At 49.6% G+C, this 21,143-nt stretch overlaps 1 protein-coding gene across 2 annotated transcripts in view; it reads right to left on the bottom strand.

Annotated features, from left to right (window-relative positions):
- LOC147725207 (butyrophilin subfamily 1 member A1-like) overlaps nt 1-21,143 on the bottom strand; it is a 109,326-nt gene that overhangs the window by 6,053 nt on the left and 82,130 nt on the right. The window contains exon 6 of one of the 2 annotated variants that reach the window (XM_086966549.1): nt 685-711. The exons of the other annotated variant lie outside the window; for it this stretch is intronic. Within the exon in view, the coding sequence (XP_086822675.1) occupies nt 685-711 (27 nt within the window). The remainder of the gene's footprint in view (nt 1-684; nt 712-21,143) is intronic. 2 annotated transcript variants of the gene reach the window in all.

The following is a 21,143-nucleotide window of genomic DNA, read 5'->3' as shown; positions in this document are numbered from 1 at the left end:
AGAAGCATTCCGGCACCCCTCAAATGACTTGTTGCTCTCTACTGATGAGGAATGAATCCAGAACATGTTTCTTGTGTTCCACAGCACTGGCTGCACCAACAAGGGTGAAAAACTAAAGACTGTCATTGAAGTAAGTGTCATCATGTGCTGCATTTACCATGATGAATTGGGTCGAACTGAGTGCTGCGATGTGAGCAAGTGTTCTCCCACCTCGTCTGTATATCACAGTTTGGGTTTGGTACATAACAAAAGGCCATTTTGCTGTGACGAAGGGTCTGATTTAGTGAATTGGAAGATTTGTGATCACAAAATGCCTAAGCACATTTGACATTGAGGATTTTTACAAACTTCCTGGTTCGTCCATTTAAACAAAAGGAAGAGTAAATTTGCCTGACTTTAACATGGTCGCCTAAAATGTATATTTATATGCACTGCGGCTCTAAAGATTGTGGCCGTACTGACCTCTGTATGGTGTACTAGGCCGTGGCTTTTGCACCACTCATATGAGGACAACAGGAGCAGGGGTGAGATGAGAGCCTGGTCCGGTGGGGGTTTGGGGAATCCTGTACTCCGCTCACCAGACATAGGTGAAAAGCTCCCACCTCCCTCTGGTGCAGTCAAAGTGGATCATCATGACGGGAGTATAATGCCAGAGACTTTGGGCGCATGTGCAATGGTTCTTACCGTGATTTCTCTTTGTAGGAATAATCTCTGAAATGAGAAACATGAATTCATTATTTTTATGAGAATAAGTCAAATAAGAAACAACGCAGCATCAGAAGAAAAGGTCCATTATGAAAGCGGAGAGTTTAGCCCCTGTAGGTACGGCAGCATTACCTGTCGTTCACTGCTCTGTACCCATGACCAAGTCGCTGTCCGCCACCACGTCATAGACAAGATGGGGCTGGTCGAAAACTGCATTTTGTGGTACATTGAGTGGCAGAGTAATAGTCACCTCCACCTTTCCTACTTTTTTTTTCTTATTATGGGGGCCCCTCACACACTCATGTTTGGTTCTTAGCAGTAAATGTTGGGGGGACGGGGCATTGGCTGGAAAAAGAGGCCGATGTACTACTAAATGGGGCGGGTTTTCCGAAGAGTGAAGAGGAGGCTTAGGGGGGAATGAGCACCCTCCGACTGAAGAGTGAGCCCATTGTTACTCACAAACCGCACTTCTAAAATTTCAACAACCAAAAATGGCTAAAAATGACAGTAAAATACTACAGCTGAGAGCTGGAATAAGCCCAGCTCCACTCAAGGTGAACCACTGGTACTGTAACACCCTTCCAAGAAAACAATAGAGGCATGGTTTGAAATCAATTCCCATAGGAAAAAATGTTACATTATTTGACATTTTTTAGTACATATATAAAACATAATATTCAATTAAAAAATATAAATATAAGACATATTTATTATTTGTTATCAAATATTTAGACAACCTTTCTTGAATTTGAAGACCAATGTAGATTCATTTTTATTATGACATAAATTACTTTTAATTTTCATTGATTTGAGGGTGTGTCCAGGTGGGAGGAGCGATGCTCGGGACCTGGGAGGATGTTAGGGGCGTGGCCTGGTGGGAGGAGCATTGACCCGAGGCCTGCGAGGATGTTAGGGGCGTGGTCAGGTGGGAGGAACATTGCACAGGGCTTGGGAGGATGTTAGTGGCGTGGCTAGGTGGGAGGAGCATTGCACAGGGTCTGGGAGGAGGTTATGGGTGTGGCCAGGTGGGAGGAGCATTGCACAGGGCCTGGTAGGATGTTAGGGGCGTGGCCAGGTGGAAGGAGCATTGCAAGGGGCCTGGGAGGATGATAGGGGCGTGGCCAGATGGGAGGGGCATTGCCATGGGCCAGGGAGGATGTTAGGGACGTGGCCAGGTGGGAGGACCATTGAATACTTGCAACGTCCTCCAGGCAGGGTTTGGATAAAGGGCCTGGTTGCGCTAGTGTTCACGGCTTTAGGAGAGTAGGGTCTGCATCCCATGGTCACCCCCACTTTTTGCTGTGATTCTCTGGTTTTTCGACTTTAGTGTGGCTGTGGGCCTGCTAATCAGACCCACAGCCCAGCTGTTCTCTCTCTAAATTGATACCATGTACTTGAGGTACATACCTGATTGGGTATTGGGTCACCTTTGTGAGCCCCTGTATAGTGTACCATAGGTACGCAGGGCATAGGTGCATCCAAGGCCTACCAGGGCCTGCAGCATGTATTATGCCACCCCTAGCTGGCCATCCAAACTGACACCACAGGCTGATCACTCAGCTTGGGTAAGGTGGTGTAATCACCCCTGACTTAGTTATAGTATATCTATATCTACTTTATGTATAGACACATAGTAACCTATAAGTCACTCCTATGGCAGGCCTTAACAATCCTGGAGGAAGGGAGCCTGGCTTTATGTGAGGGGGTGCCCTAGCATGTGCTGAGCCCCTCTGCAGCTTTCGGAACCATCTCCTTATAGCTGTTCTATGATATAGCCATACCATATACCCTTAAGTGCATTATAATCCTCGCGGTTAATGCTAACTTTGGTTTGGCTTTATCAAAACATGTCGTGTAAGGTGTTAAACACTTTGGAATACTACCCCCCCCCCGCCAGTTCTGGTGGCGGGGGTAGCATTCCACCCTTCTAGAGGGAAAAGACATGTAGTTACTGCTTTACCCGGTTAAAGTTAAACAGAGCCTCAGCATCACAAAATGGATGCTGCTGCCACAAACACGAGTCTGACCTCCTGCAGCTGGGAGAAACTCCGGCAAGGTAGGCCTGGACAATAGGTTTCCTGTCGAGGGCCAGACAGCCTGTAGTGTATTGGGGCAGGGTGGGATGAATGGAAAGATGCTTTTCCAGACAGTGCCTGAGGCACACAAGGTGCTCCATGCATAGCCTGGTTCAAACCAGTTGCTGGGGCACTCCAGCCCCACTCGGGAATGAACTGGACAAAGGGAAATGGGTGTAACCACCCCCTTCCCAGGTACACCCAAAGGAGGGACCTAGCAGGTAATCCAGCCCCTAATATCAGTATAAAGATAGGAGCTGTGTCTACAGACTTTAGATTATCCTGGAATGAAAGTCTGATACGAAACTCTTTGACCTTCGACGTTCAACACCAACTAGAAGACTGAAGACATCTCCCTTGTGGTCAAGAAGTGACCACCCTGTGCAAACAGGCACCACCAGTAACTTGCCAGTTTGCTTTGTTGATGCTCCTGCCGGAACCCGAAGACTCAGCGACTCAGGAACTGGACTTCTACACTTCTCTGACGCTGATCCACATCCACAGCACAGCTGAGACCCGTGGTGGACACGAAAGACGTTGGACCGGACACCCTGGACTTCCTGCATTTTACTAACTGCTCGATACCGAGATACCTTCGCAGATGTGCATTGGGGTATGAGAATCCCCACACCCGAGCGCCATTTGCACCAAAGCTCAGCCCTCCACACTCCAGGAGTGCCGCGTGGAGCCTGCTCCTGCATTTCAGCTCGACGTGCCTTCCCGGTTGCTAGCCCGCTAGCTTGTTAGCCCTTTGAAGACTTCTTTTTGAATTTACACTGCTGGCCTGGTTGCTCCAGGCTTGCTCCAGCTTCCCTCCAAAATAGAAGCTCCACAGGCCTTGCTGGTCTGACTCGAAGCCAATCTTCACTTCCTGCGTGGGTTGCGTTTGCCATGGCTTGTTGGATCCACTCTGGATACCGACACTGCAGTCAACTAGAGCCTTTGTGGTACAGCTCGAATCCAGATCCTGGTCATCGTTGACGCCTCCTGGTCCTCGTGGCTGCAGTGACAAGCTTCAACTATTCACCTGAAATCTCCTTGACTTCGCCTGGTTCCTTCCTGGTTCCTTCCTGGTCACTGGCTAGTGACCCAGACTCTGTCCCCTCTGCTTTCAGATTCTTCAGTTCCTCGATCCACCCTTGGATCCACTAGGACACTTTTCCTCTGGTCGTCGGCAGCACTTCTTCCCAGATCTCCATAGAAAACATCGACGAAACCCTACACTAAAAGACACCTATGCACCCGGCTTCCCTGGGTGAGGTAACTCGAGTACTCCGGTGCTCCCGTGGGTATTGACTATCCAAGTCACCTAGTCTAAAGTGGGTTTGTCGTAGTCTATCCGGAAGTGCCCTAAATCTATAACTTTGTAACTTTTACGTTCCCATTGTCAGTCAATGGTAAGTCGTAACTGAGTTTAGACACTGCACGCGTCTCCCGTGGGTCTCCTACTCCCTAACCTTTGGTCGTTTAGTGTAGACCCAGTGATTCCCTAGGCTCTAGGCCTATTCATTCTTTCTGTAGTGGCTCTTATACCCTATTTTAGTATATGGTTTGTGAGGCCCCTAGGACAAAACTGTATTTGTGCAACTTATCGTTTGCTATTTAAGTAACTTGTGATGTGCTTCGATCTCTGACCTCATAAAGAGTTCAGAGGGGTTTTGTTGGAAATAAATACATATATATACTTGATATACACCTTGTGTGGTGTCCTTTCATTTGGTATTCAAGGGATTTTAATTGGTAAAGCAAGCAGCTTCACATGCTCTGACTGCTGGTCCATGCTACCACTAGGATAGCTTGTCTATAAGGTTGACTTTACAACCACCATCATTAAGGGGCGTTTAGACTGGTGCAAGGTGCCCACTAGAATAGTGGGCATCATATGCCAGGGTAACTTCTAACAACAGCTCCTACCTGGATCCACACATTGTTTTATCCATCGACTTATCCGACTGATAAAGTGGACTTGTTGGTCCCTCATCCAGAATCCCCAGCTGTGAGACTGCCAGGCCAGTTATGAAAGGCTGGAAAGGTGTCCAAACAAGAACTCCCCCTTTGGCCAACTTGCAATCAGCACCTTCCTGTTCAAGGTCGTCAACCTTGATGCCGCATCAATCAGGCTCCGGCCTCCGCACTGACTGCCAGCGGACGTTGTATTACTACAAACTGCACAGTTTGACCTCTAAATGACCTCACGGAATGGATCTGGCCAGGGCACAAGTCCTAAAAAAAGAAGTGAGGGGACTAACCAAGATAGGTGGTATGCAAGTGAAAACATGACTTGTGCCATCAGAGCGCATGATGTCACGATATGTGACATTGCACATGACATCATAGGAAGTGACCTCAGTGGAAGTGACATCACAAGAAGTGATATCAGATATTAAAACCTCACACATATGTTTATCAGATGAATCATAAGTACATTTAAGCACATTATGAGATGTAACAAATTTGATTTGTTGTCGGGGTTGTGCCAAAATGTGGCGCAATCCTGACGCAAAATCTGGGCCTCACCTAATACATACATTTGCACAGGGTGGTCACTCCTTGGCCACAAGGGAGATTCTTCAGTCTTCTACGTTGAGTAGGATGTCGAAGGGTCCAGAGTTTCGTTTCTTATGTTTCGTCAGGATAATCTGAGTTGCATTGGCACTGCTCCCACTCTTATTCGAATCTGGTGGGCTGGACATCCTGCTGGGTCCCCTCCTTTGATCCAGGCCACGCTGGGAGTGGGGCTGGTGTGCCCCAGAACCGGTTTGGCCGGATTATGCAAGGGGCAGCCTTGTGCTCCCCAGGCAGTGTCTGGTTTCTTTGAAACCTCCGTGCTACAATCCACTATCTCCTGTCTGGGGTGGTGTAACACCGCCCTGCGACAGGAAACCCTTTGTCCAGGCCACCATTTGCTGAGTTTCGGTCAGCAGCAGGAGGCCAGACCCGTGTCTGTGGCAGAGGCATCCATTTTGTGGATCTGAGGTTCTTTTAAAATCAACCACGTTTCAGTAAAGTAACATGTCTTCTCCCTCTAGAAGGATGGAATGCTACCCCCGTCGCCAGAACTGGCGAGGGGGTAGTATTCCAATTCATATGACACCTTACACAACATGTTTTGATAAAGCCAAACCAAAGTTGCTATATAACCGCGAGGATTATAAGGCACTTAATAGTATATGGTATGGCATTATCCCGGATCAGCTTAGGGAGTTGTTCCCGACAGCTGCAGACAGGCTCAGCTCATCCAGAGCTCCATCTCACATAAAACCACGCACTCTGCCTCCAGGATTGATAAGGCCTTCCATAGGAGTGACTCACAGGTTTATATGTGTCCAGATATAGGTTTAGATATAGGTATACTATATCTAAGCAAGGGGTGATTACACCCACTGGCCCCAGCTGAGTGATCAGCCAGTTGTGTCAATTTAAGAACCAGCCAGGGGTGGCAAAAGCTATGCTTCAGCCCCTGGTAGGCCTTGGTGGCACCTATGCCCTGAGCACCTATAGTGCATGGTACAGGGGCTGACAAGGAGTCCATTTCCAATTGTGGTATTTACCTATAGCACATGTATTATAAATTTAGAGAGAGAACAGCAGGCTGGGGGTCTGATTAGCAGGCCCACTGCCTCAGTAAGTCGAAAACCAGTGAAGCAAAAAGCAAAAATTGGGGTGACCATAGGATAGCAGACCCTACTCTCCAACACAACCCCCTCCCCCATAAACACAAGGACATTAAACTTAACCTTGATCAGATAAGTCTTCATGTTCTAAGTGGAAGTACCTGGAGAGACCATCTGCATTACCATGGTGTAGGAAATGGGACCCCCGGCTGGCCAGGGCTTGCGCCACAGCCAGTCAGAGACCGCCACTCCTATGTAAAAACAACCCCTGCTCACCCTCTAGGTAACGCAGCGCGAGCAGTCAGGCCTATCTCGGAGGACATGTGTGAAGCATTTGCGCACGCACCCACCAACAACAACGTCCAGGGCCTCCCACAAAAGGAACTCCACACCAAGTATATATGAAAATAGTCTTTGTATTAAGAAGGACACATAGGAACATACACTGTACAATGTGCCAGGGGCACGGCAGGGGTTACAAGGGAAAAGGGTACAGGGCAGGGCCCAGGGGCCCCTGCTAGGTGTCGACATATCAATTGGGAACTTCCTAGCACTACCAGTAGAACCCACTCTGACCAGGAATCACATACATGGGACATCGGGTATTCAGGAGGGAAGGGACAAGGTACATAACACAACAGAGGCCCCCATCAGCAGGGCAACACATAATAATTCTCAGCATCATATTGATATTAGTCAGTAGCACCCCATAAGCCAGCTGGCCTTCCTGGGGCAAGGGCGCCCAAGAGTCTCGATGTTCAGGGCGGGCTGCAAGTAGCCAGGGGCAAACCTAAACGTGGCAGCTGCCCACAAAGTGCTGGGCAGCTGAGGGGCATTGGGGGAGCCTCGCAGGCTCAGGGAAATAATTGTGCCATGATGGAGCCTTTAGGACTCCAGGACAAAGATGCTGGGTGGAGCCTTGCTGGCTCGAGAAGACCAGGGGCAATGGTGGAGCCTCTCGGGGCTCGGGGACACGTTGGAGCCTCTCGGGGCTCGGGGACACGTTGGAGCCTCTCGGGGCTCGGATCAGAGGGACTGAGGTGGAGCCACTCCGGGCTCGAGGGGACAAGAGGCAATGGTGGAGCCTCTCAGGGCTCAGGGAAACGTTGGAGCCTCTCGGGGCTTGGATCCAAGGGACGGAGGTGGAGCCTCTCCGGGCTCGGGGGGACAAAGGTCAATGGTAGAGCCTCTCGGGGCTCAGGGACAAGGTGTGGGCCGGCGGGGTCCCTTCTCGGGGGACCCGGCATCACTGGGGGCCCCACGGGCCTCGGATCACCCCAGGAGGATCATTCGGGGGAGGAGCGGGCACCGGTAATGTGCCCTGACGCTCCTCCCGCATGCAGCACTCACCGGGCCTGAGGTTGTCTTTCCTCGCTCCCGGGGCTCCCTCTCGCTCCTGGGGGCCCTGGGGGGGAAGCAGCAGTTCTCCTGGGGGCACGCAGGGGCGCGGAGTAGGTTCCCGCCGCTCCCTGCATTCCCGGCTCTCCTTCTTCCGTCACACAAGCTCCTCGGGCCGCCGTCCAATCCCAGCGCGGCCCGGGGAGACGTCAGCAGCCCAGCCTGGGCCAACAGCCAATCCCAGCGCGGCCCGGGGGAGGGCATTACGAAGGTCCCGGGCCGGCGGTGGTGAACTTGGGGGGGGGGGTTAGCGAGGAGTAGGCTCCCTCGAAAATATGCCAGATAAGGGGGTAGGCGAGGTAGGCACTCGCTGGACGTCAGGCCCTCCGTAGAACAGGGCGAATGCCGGGTGGACACCGGCTGGTTGAACACAGCACTAGTTACAGGGATGAGGCGCTCCCAAGCGCTAGAGCAGGAATATAGCGTTCCCGGCGCTATAAGGGGAAATAGAGCGCTCCCAAGTGCTGGGGGTTAGAAGAAAGTGCTCCCAAGCGCTAGATGCAGAAAGTGCAGTCCATAGAGAGTTTAGGACCTCAGGTGGAGCTTAGCAGCTCCTGGAGGGGAAAAGGCCATCCGAAGTCCAGGAGTAGGGCAGGGCCCAGGGAGGTAAGCCAACCCTGAGCCCAAGTAGCAGCAGCCCCTGGTAGATTCAAGTTAAGAACAAGAACAAGTCCAGAGTGTCACAGAACCCTTTTTATACACACATTCTTGGTCTGAAGGGGCAGGCAGGGAGAGACCCAGCTGGAACTGGTTATGAGGGGATTCTTTACACTGGCCAGGCTAGGAACATCAGCCGCACCCCAGGGGGTGGAGCCAGCATTGTGTGGGGAAAACCCAGCCTCATTCATGACACTCAAACCAGACAGTCAATCCACAAGCAGACCCAGGCTCACTCCTCCCCTCACATCAGTATGCTAAACACTCCATTCACCACCGGGGCAGACCCTCCCAGATTCTGGGAGCCAGGCCCACCAGCCAGCCTCAGCCAATCATACGCCAGGCACACATTCCACAAATATGCCAACTTCTAAAAGGGGGACTTCTACACTAGACACACTCATGCCACATATACCGTTGCGCAGAATTCAATCTCACAAGTTCATACATACCAGACTTGACCCTGCACACCCTACGCATCGGGAACTACCGAGGACACATTCATTCCCCATGCATTCCTATGGAAGGGTAGGTCGCTCTCTCTTCACACGCACTCAGAGGGGGAATCACCATCCCCAGGTTACATATACCATAAAATCTTCAGGGGCAGACCTGCCAGAAGGGCCAAGTCCAACACATGCCCCTCCCAGCCCAAACGCAGGGTAGACCAATCACTACCGTGATGGACTTCCCTGCTGTAGGGCGATAAAACATGGACGCGGGCCCGCACTGCAGGGCCACCCTCCAGTTCTACGCCACATGGACCGATAGACACACACAGACTAAAAAATAAAAAATAAAAAAATAATAAAGACATAGGCCCAACCAGGCTACCCCACTGGCACTCCTTAGTTGTCCATGACTAGGACCAGGCCCTAGGCCACCCAGATACCACTGGTCCCTGCTAATCCGAAGTGGGGGGTGGTAACCCTTGGCCCACAATAGCCATCCTCCACTCCCTTTCTCAGGGTAGCCACGACTACCACTGTTCCTTCTACCTAGGGTCCGCACCCTCAGGCTTGCCAGAGGTCACAGGCAAGAATGCCCCACCCTTCCTCTACTTCTGAGGTTCCGCGCTCTCCCAGGAGAAACACCCTCAGAGCACACTCTCCTACCAGTCTGGGAACTTCCTCCCTCCATTGGTCTTCCACCTGGGAACTAAGTGTTCAGCTCTCCCCTAAGGCAAGCCGCGGCCGAGCCAGCAGGTCTTCCTTGACCGGGATACAACTTAACATACATTCAACAAGATGAGCTGCGACAGCGCCAGCTGGCCCCAGTGTTCAACTCTCCCCTAAGGCAAGCCGCGGCCGAGCCAGCAGGTCTTCCTTGACCGGGATACAACTTAACATACATTCAACAAGATGAGCCGCGGCAGTGCCAGCAGGCCCCAGTGTTCAACTCTCCCCTAAGGCAAGTCGCTCTCTCTTCACACGCACTCAGAGGGGGAATCACCATCCCCAGGTTACATATACCATAAAAACTTCAGGGGGGACCTGCCAGAAGGGCCAAGTCCAACACATGGTCAGTCCCTGGGCGGTGCTCCACTGTAAAGTCCATCCCCTGTAGGGAAATGGACCACCTGAGCAGTTTGGGATTTTCACCCTTCATCTGATTTAGCCACAAGAGGGGCTTATGGTCTGTCTGAATTAGGAAGTGAGTACCAAACAATTATGGCCTCAACTTCTTCAGGGCCCAAACCTCAGCAAAGGCCTCCCTCTCAATAGCTGACCAACGTTTCTCCCTGGGGGTCAGCCTTCTGCTAATAAAAGCAATGGGCTGGTCTTGACCATCTTGATTAAGTTGTGAAAGCACAGCTCCCACCCCCAACTCAGAAGCATCTGTCTGTACAATGAACTGTTTGGAGTAGTCAGGACTCTTCAGGATAGGTGCAGAGCACATCACATGGCCTTCTTCAGGTCATCAAATGCCTTTTGACAGCTAACTGTCCACTGAACCTTTTTGGGCATCTTCTTGGATGTCAAGTAATTCAATGGTGTCACAATGGACCCATAGTTCTTTACACATTTTCTGTAATACCCAGTCAGGCCCAAGAAGGCTCTGACTTGTGTCTGGGTAGTTGGAGGAGCCCAGTCCTGTATGGTCTGGATCTTGCTCTCCAATGGTTGAACCTGACCCCCACCTACTAGGTGGCCCAGGTACACAATCATACTCTGCCCTATCTGGCACTTGGTAGCCTTGATAGTCAGGCCTGCCTTTTGCAGGGCCTCCAGAACCTTCTTCAGGTGGATCAGGTGATCCTCCCAGGTGGAGCTAAAGACAGCAATATCATCTAGATATGCTGCGCAAAAGTCATCCAACCCAGCAAGGACTTGATTCACCAACCTTTGGAAGGTGGCAGGTGCATTCTTCAAACCAAAGTTCATTACCACAAACTGATAATGTCCACTAGGGGTAGAAAATGCTGTTTTGGCTTTTGACTCTTCAGCTAGTCTGATCTGCCAGTAGCCAGCAGTCAAATCAAATGTGCTCAGAAACTTGGCAGAAGCCAATTTATCAATGAGCTCATCTGCTCTTGGAATGGGATGAGCATCTGTCCTAGTGACAGCATTGAGACCTCTGTAGTCCACACAAAACCTCATTTCTCTCTTTCCATCTTCCGTATGAGGTTTTGGCACAAGGACCACTGGGCTAGCCCATGGGCTCTCTGATGGCTCAATCACTCCAAGCTCCAACATCTTTTGCACCTCAGCCTTTATACAATCCCTGACATGGTCAGGTTGCCTGTAGATCTTATTATTCACAGGCAGACTATCACCAGTGTCCACCTCATGGGTGCACCAGTTAGTTTGACTGGGTGTGAGTAAAAACATGTGTCTGTGGGCCTGCAACACCTGTCTGCAGTCCACCTGTTGCTGCTCAGTGAGGCTGCCTGCCAAGGCTACTCCATCAACTGAACCATCATCAGGGTTCTGGGAAAGCAGGTCTGGGAGAGGGCCACTTTCTTCCTCCTGATCCCCATCTGTGGCCATGAGGAGACTCATGTCCTCCCTGTCAACAAATGCTTTCAAACGGTTTACATGGAGCACCCTGTGGGGGCTCCTAGGGGTGCCAAAGTCAACCACATAGGTGACTTCTCCCTTTTTCTCAATGATAGGGTAGGGTCCAGTCCATTTGTCCTGGAGTGCTGCTGGGCCCACTGGGTCCAACACCCACACCTTCTGCCCTGGCTGGAACTCAACCAGAATAGCCTTTTGGTCATGCCAAGTAACCATGGGCGAATTTTGCGGATCTCGCGTTCGCGAATTTTGCGGATTTGCGAACTCGCAATCCGCAAAATCCGCGAATTCCCGCGAATTTGCAGATTTTTTTTTTGTGTGTGTTCGCAATTGTTTCTGCCAGTTCGCGAGGATTTGGTACTAGTTCGCAATTGCGAACTTACTTGTCGGCTCGCAACGGTCGCGACTATGTTGTTTCTACGTCTGGTTCATCATCACAGCCTCCCAGCACCCTCTGTTTCACCACTGGCACCCTCTCTTTGACCCATGCCACCCTCTGTTACATCAATGCCACCCTCTGGTTCATCATCACTGTAGAAGATGGGGGGGAAAAGCAAGCCCACCTGCCCTGCTTGAACTGACATGAATTAATTTGGGGTTAGTTTATTAACAACACCTGCCCTGCCCCAACTGACAATAATGAATTAGGGGCTAATTAATGTGTCACTGAAAGAATTTCAAGTTCCAGCCTGGCACCTGCTTGTCTGCTCCTTTAGCTGTAAATCAGGACCTTTGTGGCATACAGTTAAGGTCAGAGCAGGGTCACACAATAGTTGCAAGCAGGCAACCGAATTCTGGAGGGCCCCCTCAGGAAGCACTACAAAGAATCGTTACAAATCATGAGGTTGACCTTTTGCACCTGCTCATTGCTTTTGCTTTTGCTGAAATCAATTTTCGGTTTTTTTCGCGCTATTCGCGGGGCGCGGCGTCGTGCGAAACCGACCGCGGAAGCCGCCAATTCGTGCGAATGAGCATTTTATTTTTTTGCGGCTTGTTGTTTCGCGAGTTTTTTTGCAGTATTCGCGAGCGGCTTGCAGCGCAACACGCGAATTTACCCCAAGGTCGAGTACGGGCGCGGCCATTTTGTTTGCGTGACGTATTTCCGTTTCCGCCCGCTATGTATAATCTCGCGCAGTAAGCGCATTGCGAGTAGAGGTTCGCACGAGATCGCGCGGGAAATCTAGAGGTTCGCACGAGATCGCGAGGAAAATCTCGCGCGAACTTACTTTCGCGCTCGTGAACGGGCGCCGGCCATCTTGTTTTTCATTCATTTCCTGTGTCTGGGCATGGTGTTTAATCCTCTTGGTATCTTTGCCATCCTTTGCTTGTTTTCAGTTTTTTTTTTACGATTTTGCTTCTTATCTATCCCTCTCTTTTCCTAGCTGTATATTTTTGTCTTTTCTGCTATTTTTCTTTACTTTTAAACTACTTTTTTAAACTCTTTTCTTTTCTTCTTCCCTATCCTATTCTTTCTTAATTTTCTACTTCTTCCTACCTTACCTGCCCAGACCATGGTCAAGCCAGGCGCCGTGAAGCTGCCCAGGCACTTGAGGGCCGCAGCGGCGGCGGGGAGTAGTGCTGGACCCAGTGCCAGGACAGCATGCGGGAGATTGAGGGGGGAGCAGGTGACGCGACGGGAGATATTCAGCCCGGAGGAAGTGGGCGCGCTGGTCTACTTCGTCCAGCGCCGCCTGCCCAGGACCATCGCGGGAGGCGGCAGGATCGCGGCCGGCGGCTACAACATGCGGGAGCACCGGAAGCGGTGGGAGAAGGTGTGCTGGGCCATATCCCACCTCTACGGGGTCCAGCGCACCTACAGCCAGGTCACCCATCGCTGGACGGACCTCCTGGACCGCGAGCGCGACCTGCTGGACCAGCTCGGCTTGGAGATCCCCGGGCTTGGTGAGTAGTAGTAGCCATTTAATCACTCACTACTATAATGTTTTCTCCTGCTCTGTGTTGTTGTATTGCAAATATTTGTTTTTTACATGGAGCAAGCCAATAATGCCGCTGATGACGATTACATTGTAGTTAAATTATATTTCAAAATCTTCTGTGCATTTCAGGTGCACTGCTCTCCTTCTCAGTGGCGTTGCTACTATGCTTATTTGTTTTCTATTTCGTGGTCTCATTGGCCTGAGTAACTATTATGTATGAGTGTACTTTACAGAACTGCGTAATGCTAGACACTAGGGGGCAGATTACATTTACAAGCCCCTTGCGCCACGTTTACGTTGCCTTGCGTGACGCAACAGCGGCGTAAACGTGCCGCATCCCTGCGAGTCATTTACAGCATGACGCATCTAGGGAGATGCGTCACGTTATAAAGCCATGGGCCTGCACCACAATGGGTGCGTTCCTAGTACGCAGGGTGGGCGGTCCAGCGGCTGTGCGCCTCGCAAAATTGCCTGCGTGAAATCTACAAGATTTAACGCAGGCACTTCTGCGACGCTGCTACGTCAATTCAATTCCTTATGTCTGCTCGAAGCAGGCGAAAGGACTGACACAGCATGTTAAGTATTGGGTGGCCCTGAGCATTACTGGAGTTGCATTGCGTTGGAGACGTGACTCCAGCGATGCGCCGCTCTTACGTGACGAGATGTGTCACGCAAGTGCCTACCCTTGCGCCAGGGCGCCCCGCATTGTAAATGAGGCACATCTGCCGTGTCGCAAGGGTAGTTTTGCGTGACGCATTTGATCTGGCGCATCTCTGGAGATGCGCCAGAACGCGTAAGTAAGTATGCCCCTAAGGGGCAGAATTGCAATTACCGTCGCATCCCTGCAAAGTAGCAGGGATGCGCCATTAATTGTGCGGCCCGCTACCACCACCAAACATGGTGCGCCGTATTTGCAATGCGGCGCACCATGGGCCCAAAACGTCACCGAAGCTTTACTGCTGGAGTTGCGTCGCAACGATGGCGCAGCTCCATCAATGCTCTGGGGTACCCTATCTCCCCAATGCTGGGTCAAGCCGTACGTCTGCTTCAAGCAGGTGCAGGGTTTGTGTGACGCATCATTGTCCTAAAGGTGACTGATTGAAATTTTGTAGATTTCCCTCAGCCACTATTAGGATGTGTTCCAGCGCAGGAATGCCCTCCCTTGCGCCGGAACGCCCCCTGATGGCGCAGGGCTTTATAACGGGATGCATCTCCCAAATGCGTCACGTTGTTATAATATTATACGCCGCACCATGGCGCCCTTTTTTGTTTAGCTGCTGCGTCACAAAAGTCACGCAAGAACGGCGCAAAAGAGCCGCAAGGGCTTAAATCTGCCCCTTCCTTTGTACCCCTGACAATAAGAAAAATAGTGGCGGTGGATTGATAGTTTGACTATTTAAATGACTGGTAATGTAGCAGGCAACTGTTAGTGTTGTCACTGATCTGACTGAAATCACAATGGAGTTTGTCTGTCACTTTGCGTCTTGCCTGCGGACTGCTGCCTGCCAGTCCTAGGTGAACGTTTCAGTACTTTGTTTAGTGAGTTACGTGACTTTCGAAGTCACAGGTCCGCAAATAAATGAAAACTAACCATAATCAATATAATTTCGCGGAAATATTTTGTTATTGTTCTTTTGAAATGTTTGATTTGGTTGACATTGACAAGCAACAATCATCCATGTTTTCTGTTCTTTCTTTCATGTTGTAGGTCAGCTCCCCCCAGGGGCGAGAGGAGGACACAGGAGCAGCAGGCGGCGGATGCTGTTCAACAGGGCCAGGATCGGGCAGGCGAGGGCTCCTCTGCTGGCCCCAGTAAGTTTTCATTTTAGACTAGTACCTATTTTTCCTAGCGTTCCTCATTTGACTTTTTTCAAAATTGTCTTTGCTCTTCTTGTAGACTGTATCTAAATTCTTATCCTGCCTCTACTATGACTCCCTGTGGTATTACTAGATTATTCTTATTAGTCTGTCTGTGTAGCTAACTAAGATTGCACGGTTGGCGAAACTCCCATGATTCTAGTCAGCAATAGCTCTATCAACTTAGTGCAGTCCTCTGGGATTGTCCATAATGTCTTTTGAAGTGTTCTATCTGGACTCATGCTTGCAAAAATTGCAAAACCTTTCGCTCAGTCACTCTAGTCTGGACCAAAAAACACAGATTGTATTTAAGTTTAAAAGCTTTATTAAAAGTAAACACATTTATTAAAATGAAGTCATAATAAAACTAAACGTTTAACTGATAATGGAAAAGTGGTTAGTGCTGACGATTAATTGAAGACATTTCTTGTGGTCGAGCCGAGCTCTCACCTGGTTTCAACTTGATCTTGTTGTTAGAAGTCCATCTTCTGTCTGTGTGGAGAAAAATGGTGCGTGTTAAAAAAACAGCCTTCATCAGTTGTGCCAAAAAGTGCAGCAAGACAACCTTCCCTGGAAAAAGGGACATTTTTTTTAACTTTAACGTAGACAGTCACAAATTACATTGTTTTCACATGTCTTCATTCCTAGACCAAAGACTAGTGAGTGCTTTATTCTAACATTCTTAAATGTACTTTGTAGGTGGAACATCTGGTGGCGGGGCCAGTGTGGAGGTGGTGGTGCTCGACACGGAGGCGGAGGGCGATTCTTCAGGGGAGGAGGCGACGGCTGTGAGAGTTGAGACGGTGGTGGTGGCGGCCAGAGGTAAGCTCTTATATATTCCTTACTTATTGAGATTGAAGACTAGCTGGGAAGGCAAGAATATGAGATGCATGGCTGGGTGAATGATGAAGCAATGATGGGTGGAAGGACAACAGCCTGGGTGGGTGACACAGAAACTGTATGTGTCCATATACCTGGATCATGCTACTATCTGACTCTTAGATAGCATATGTGTATCTAGAGCAGGGGTACTCATAGTACGGCCCGCGGGCCGGTGGTGGCCCGGCAAGCCTTCCTTGGCGGTGCGCAGACCTTGCAGACAATCACTGCTCCCCCGGCCCCCACAGAGCAGAGGCTTTTTTGTATTTCACCTGTTAGCGCCCCTGCATCTCCACTCTGACAATCACTGCTCCCCCGGCCCCCACAGAGCAGAGTGGAGATGCAAGGCCACAAAGAGGTGAAATAGAACAAAGCCTCTGCTCTGTGGGGCCGGGCAAGCAGTGATTGTCAGGGTGGAGAAGCAGGGGCGCTACAACAAACAAAGCCTCAATAATATGTTAATGGTCTTTTAAAGACCTGTTAAGTACTTTGGTGTTGTTGTCTGTGTGTGCGCGTTGAGGAAGCGGTCTCAACCCGGGCTGAAGGCTGACACAGATAGACACACACACAGTGAGATGACAGAGGGGGAGGGAGAGGGAGGGCAGGAGGGAGAGAGAGATGGAGGGAGGGCAGGAGGGAGAGCAGGAGGGAGAGAGATGTATGTAAATGCTGGGTCTGGTGGCTCAGTGGATGAGGGCATCTGCTGCAGGGACCTGTGTGCAACCTCATGGTCACAAGTTATCGTTTTGCTTTAGCCCCGCCCCCTCTGACTCCGCCCCCACCAGTGCGGCCCTCGGCCCCAAACTACACTGTAAATGTAGCCCCTGAGAGAAAGTTTGTGAGTACCCATGATCTAGAGAGAGTAGACGGTCAGTGGATGAACTAAGTGTAACTTTGAAGAGCATGTAACACTGCACCCGCACGTCCGTTCCAGTGTAGGAAAGGCAAGGAAAAGAACTTTTAATTTTGTCCAAATACTACCATAAATAGTAGCAGTAGTTTGTATTGCAAGCACTGCATAGATCCGGTTATTACGGTGGCCACTCCCTACCTCTCTTAATAAGTTTAGTAGTACTCAGTCATTCATGTGTGGATGTATCACTGGTCACTCAATAAAAAGCAAAGCACCTAAAGTCATCCCATATATAAGCAAAAACATCCCATGTGAAGTGATAGATAATCAGATTATTTATCTTCTTCAATTTTCCATTTCTAGTACTCATTTCCACTGTAGGGTGAAAGTTAAATTAATTAAGCAGTAGCCCTTGAGTTGTAACAGAGTATTCTCAGTGCCACCCGTAATAGAAAAGTAAGAGCTTCACCACCTGCATGTACTGGACGGGTACAGTAACGCAACGCAAGTCTAGGTCACTCCTCATGGCGTGCGTCTCTTTTTCTCGGGTGCAAGTTTACTGCGCTGGCATTATGCCGGCTTGCAGAAAATAACGTACCAATTTTCCAAAACAAGAGATAAGAAGAAGAATAAGACTGGTGTACTTTCATAGTCGACTCCAATGGAAGTCCACAGTGCTCGTAGAATTTGTTCCTTAAACTCCCACTAATGTTAGAGCAAGGATGAGGAAGTGTGAGGTTAGATAGATACTGGCCTCAATAGTTATGTAATGCGCTTGCAAGTTGCTAGTTGTACTGCAACACAAATTTCTGCTGAATGATTGAGTTAATCTTAAAGAGCATTGGTTACAGACTATGTCTTTCTTTCTTCATATAGATGCTCCTTCCAAACGAACAAGGAGGAAGGAACTGGCTAGAGCGGCCCGGCAACGGAGGATCGAGGCCACTGTTGCGGAATATCGGCGGCTGGTGGCCCTGGAGGACGAGGAAAGTGTGCAGTCGACAACAACAACAACGTCGTCTGCATCGGCCTCCGTGGCCCCACGGGCTGCCACCCAGCACAGTGGTCCACCCAGACTGAGCCGGGCTGCCAAAGGCAAACGTCACCACCGAGCAGCAAGGCCAACAGCTGCCTCTCACAGGCATTGCACCTGCAAGGCAGTGAAGGCACGCCTGCGCCGCACTACCCTGATGGTTTCCCGCCTTCAGCAGGAGCTCGCCTTGCTCCGCGAGGAGCATGATGCCCTGGCCCAAAAAGTTAACAGCATCCACCCATAGTGTCCCTTGCCCCTTTTTTAGAGACTTTTGGGGGGTGGGAATTGGGAGTTGGGTTTTTGGGGACTTTTGAAGGACAATCGTTGGGGTTAGGGAGGGTCTTGCGGGAGATTATTTTGTTAGGGATATAAATATACTTTTTCAAACTTTATCTGAGCATACCTGTTTTTTACTGCTTGCCTGGTGGGTGGGGGTTTAACGTTGACTGTTTTCCTGAAAGCTTAGTTCCATTTTCTTCCTTTAAGTGTAAATGCCCAAATGTTTTCAACACTAAGTGCCTCTCACAGACTAAGTGAAGTGAATCCAAGAGTCCTAGGACTTTAGTAGTACTACCTTCAGTCTCTCGTCTCTCGTACTAATACTCCATTATACCCCCAAACCACCAAACGCTTATCTTACCTGTAATTTGTGTTTGAAAGTAGGGCTAGACCCAGGGCTGGCTCCACGGGAAACACCGAATAAGGTTGGCAATCTTGGTCGGATAAAATGTCCTCATAGCGGTGGTACTAGTGGTGTGACACAGTGGCAGTTGCATGCCTATGAAAAAAAAGAAAATGAAATCTGGTTTGTCCTCCTGAGCAATTCAACGGTACAACTGAGAATATAGCAGGTGACAGAAGTACAGTAGAACAGTGCCACATTGTAGCCTAACAAATGGTAAAGTATAACTACTAATTCGGTTGAAGTTCTTTCACATTAGCAATGGTTCTTTGTCAAGCAGAGTAAGAATATATCCTCGGATTTCTTCACCAGCCTGTTGCTATCATCTTATCCTCCCCAGCAAGTGTGTGGATTTATTGCTGTAATAATAATTTAGTCACACATCAATCAAAACCACACAGCCCGGGGGAAGAGGGTTAGGGTTTGAAAAATGGATGGGTACGGGGGTTTTTGGGAAAGGTTTTGGGAGACAAGAAAAAATAGCACAGCATAGACAAACAATTGTGAACATAAACAAATCTTTGGGTACAAACCTAACCATCAATCTTTGAAAGTGCATGCACTACTGCATGCATGTCAGTGAAAAGTAAGTAGTACATTCGACAACTGTGGAAAGAAAGAATGCGACAGTACAGGGCCTGTGTGGAATTATTGATAACGATATTCAACATAAGGTCTCTGTAGCCAGATACCCGAAAGCCTTGCTGGTCACTATAAATCCATTCACAACAACACTCAATGGGGTTGGTCTGGAAGGTGTCAGGTTTACTCCCCGTGATCCAGTCGATGCAAATATGGTTCCACCTCCAAATGTCACCAACACCCAGAAGTGTAAACACAGGGTGTTCGAGCCATTAGGCGGGGGAGAAAAATAACAAACTAAAATAAAAAATGTGGGATGGGTAAAGGTAGGGTCAGCAGGGAAAGGATACCTGTAACAGAAGACAAGACAGGCATCAGTGAAGTGCTGTCCTAACATACAAGGCTACTCTCATATAGTCTCACTAAATAACCAAGGAAGTAGACAAGTACCTGAGCACCAAGAAAACATGACCTTGGATAGGAAATACTATAGCCCTTCTGCCACAATCTGTGAGGAAGGCCTAAGAAACACATAAACATATAGTTAACGAACACACTCCTGTCGCACCAAACACACTCGCGTTATACTAAGACATCAAACCCACTACTCACAACATACCACAAACATGGTAGAGGACTCAATGTACAAAGGGGGTTCCAAATAGTCAAAGCAAAGATGTATGGTCCAACAAAAAGGAAGAGGGAAACGGTAGTGTGTAGGAAGCAAGAACTACAACACTGCGCTCTCTAGGTAATGACCCAGTAGAGAATCTTTGGTGAAGGTCAAACAGAAAAACGTAGTTGCGACCACCACTGAATTCTGCCAACAACACACCCCACGGTGCACTACACAAAGAGAACTGGGGTAGCCTGTAGTTACCTCACTACATGCCCAGTTATGGAGGTCCTTTGAAATACACAGTTATACAACGGAGACGCGTAGTTGTCCTTACTACCGCGCTCCGTTTTAATAGTACAAAAACGATCCCCGATGTGAACGGTAACACGTGGTATAGACCGCCACTGTGCTCCGCCACACACAATTCAAACAAACAGGAATTCAGCAAAGGTAGAATTCTGTTAGAAAACAGTCACAGAACCTCCCTTAACAATCCGTTCAGGCAGTAATCAGCTGACCGCACGGGCGGCCGAAGAGTTTAGAGCGGCTTTACCTGAAGACGCGTGAAGTCCGTCTACCGCCAAGGACAGAACACGGAAGCGCTCCCCACTGAGCCTCAGGGGGGGGGGGGGGAGGTGATAGTCCACAGGAGACACGATAGAAAAGCATGCAGAGCGTCCGCTCTCATGCCGGTGCAGAACAGAAACCAGAATAACGCGCAACAGGAAGCGCGTCTGTTCCCCAGATAAACTTCCTGCAAGTCTCCCGCCTGCTCATGGGAAATGTAGTTTCATAGTACGGTAGGCGCTTAGGGGCTGCGTAACCTGACAGAAGGTATAGTAGATAGAAAAGGAGAAATTGCTTTTTTTCTAGGTGTCCCCTCACTCACCAGGGTTGCCCCTTGGTGACATGCTTCATCATTGGGGCCATCCCAGTCCTCTACGGCCTGGGGCGTGCTGCGACTTGCGAATTACGTAGGAGCACTTACAAATGACTATGTGTGGTGCAGATGTGATAGTGGAGTGGACTAAGTGATGTGTTAAGGGATCAATTTAGAAGCCGAGAGAGAGCCAAGAAATGCAGTCACAGTCAGAGAAAAAGGCAAGGGATACTGTATCTATGTGGTTGTAGTGGTCCTGTTGGAAGTGGTAAGTAAGTTGCCTGCAGAAAAAAAATCCTCCTATTAGCGGCACTCCTCCATTGCAGCCGACGCTTCGTCCATCGATGTTGGTCAC

Source organism: Lissotriton vulgaris, chromosome 4_1 (assembly GCF_964263255.1).
Source record: "Lissotriton vulgaris chromosome 4_1, aLisVul1.2, whole genome shotgun sequence".
NCBI classification, from domain to species: Eukaryota; Metazoa; Chordata; class Amphibia; order Caudata; family Salamandridae; genus Lissotriton; species Lissotriton vulgaris.
Note: the sequence above shows the minus strand (reverse complement) of the source record. Positions and strands in the feature narration are given on the sequence as shown.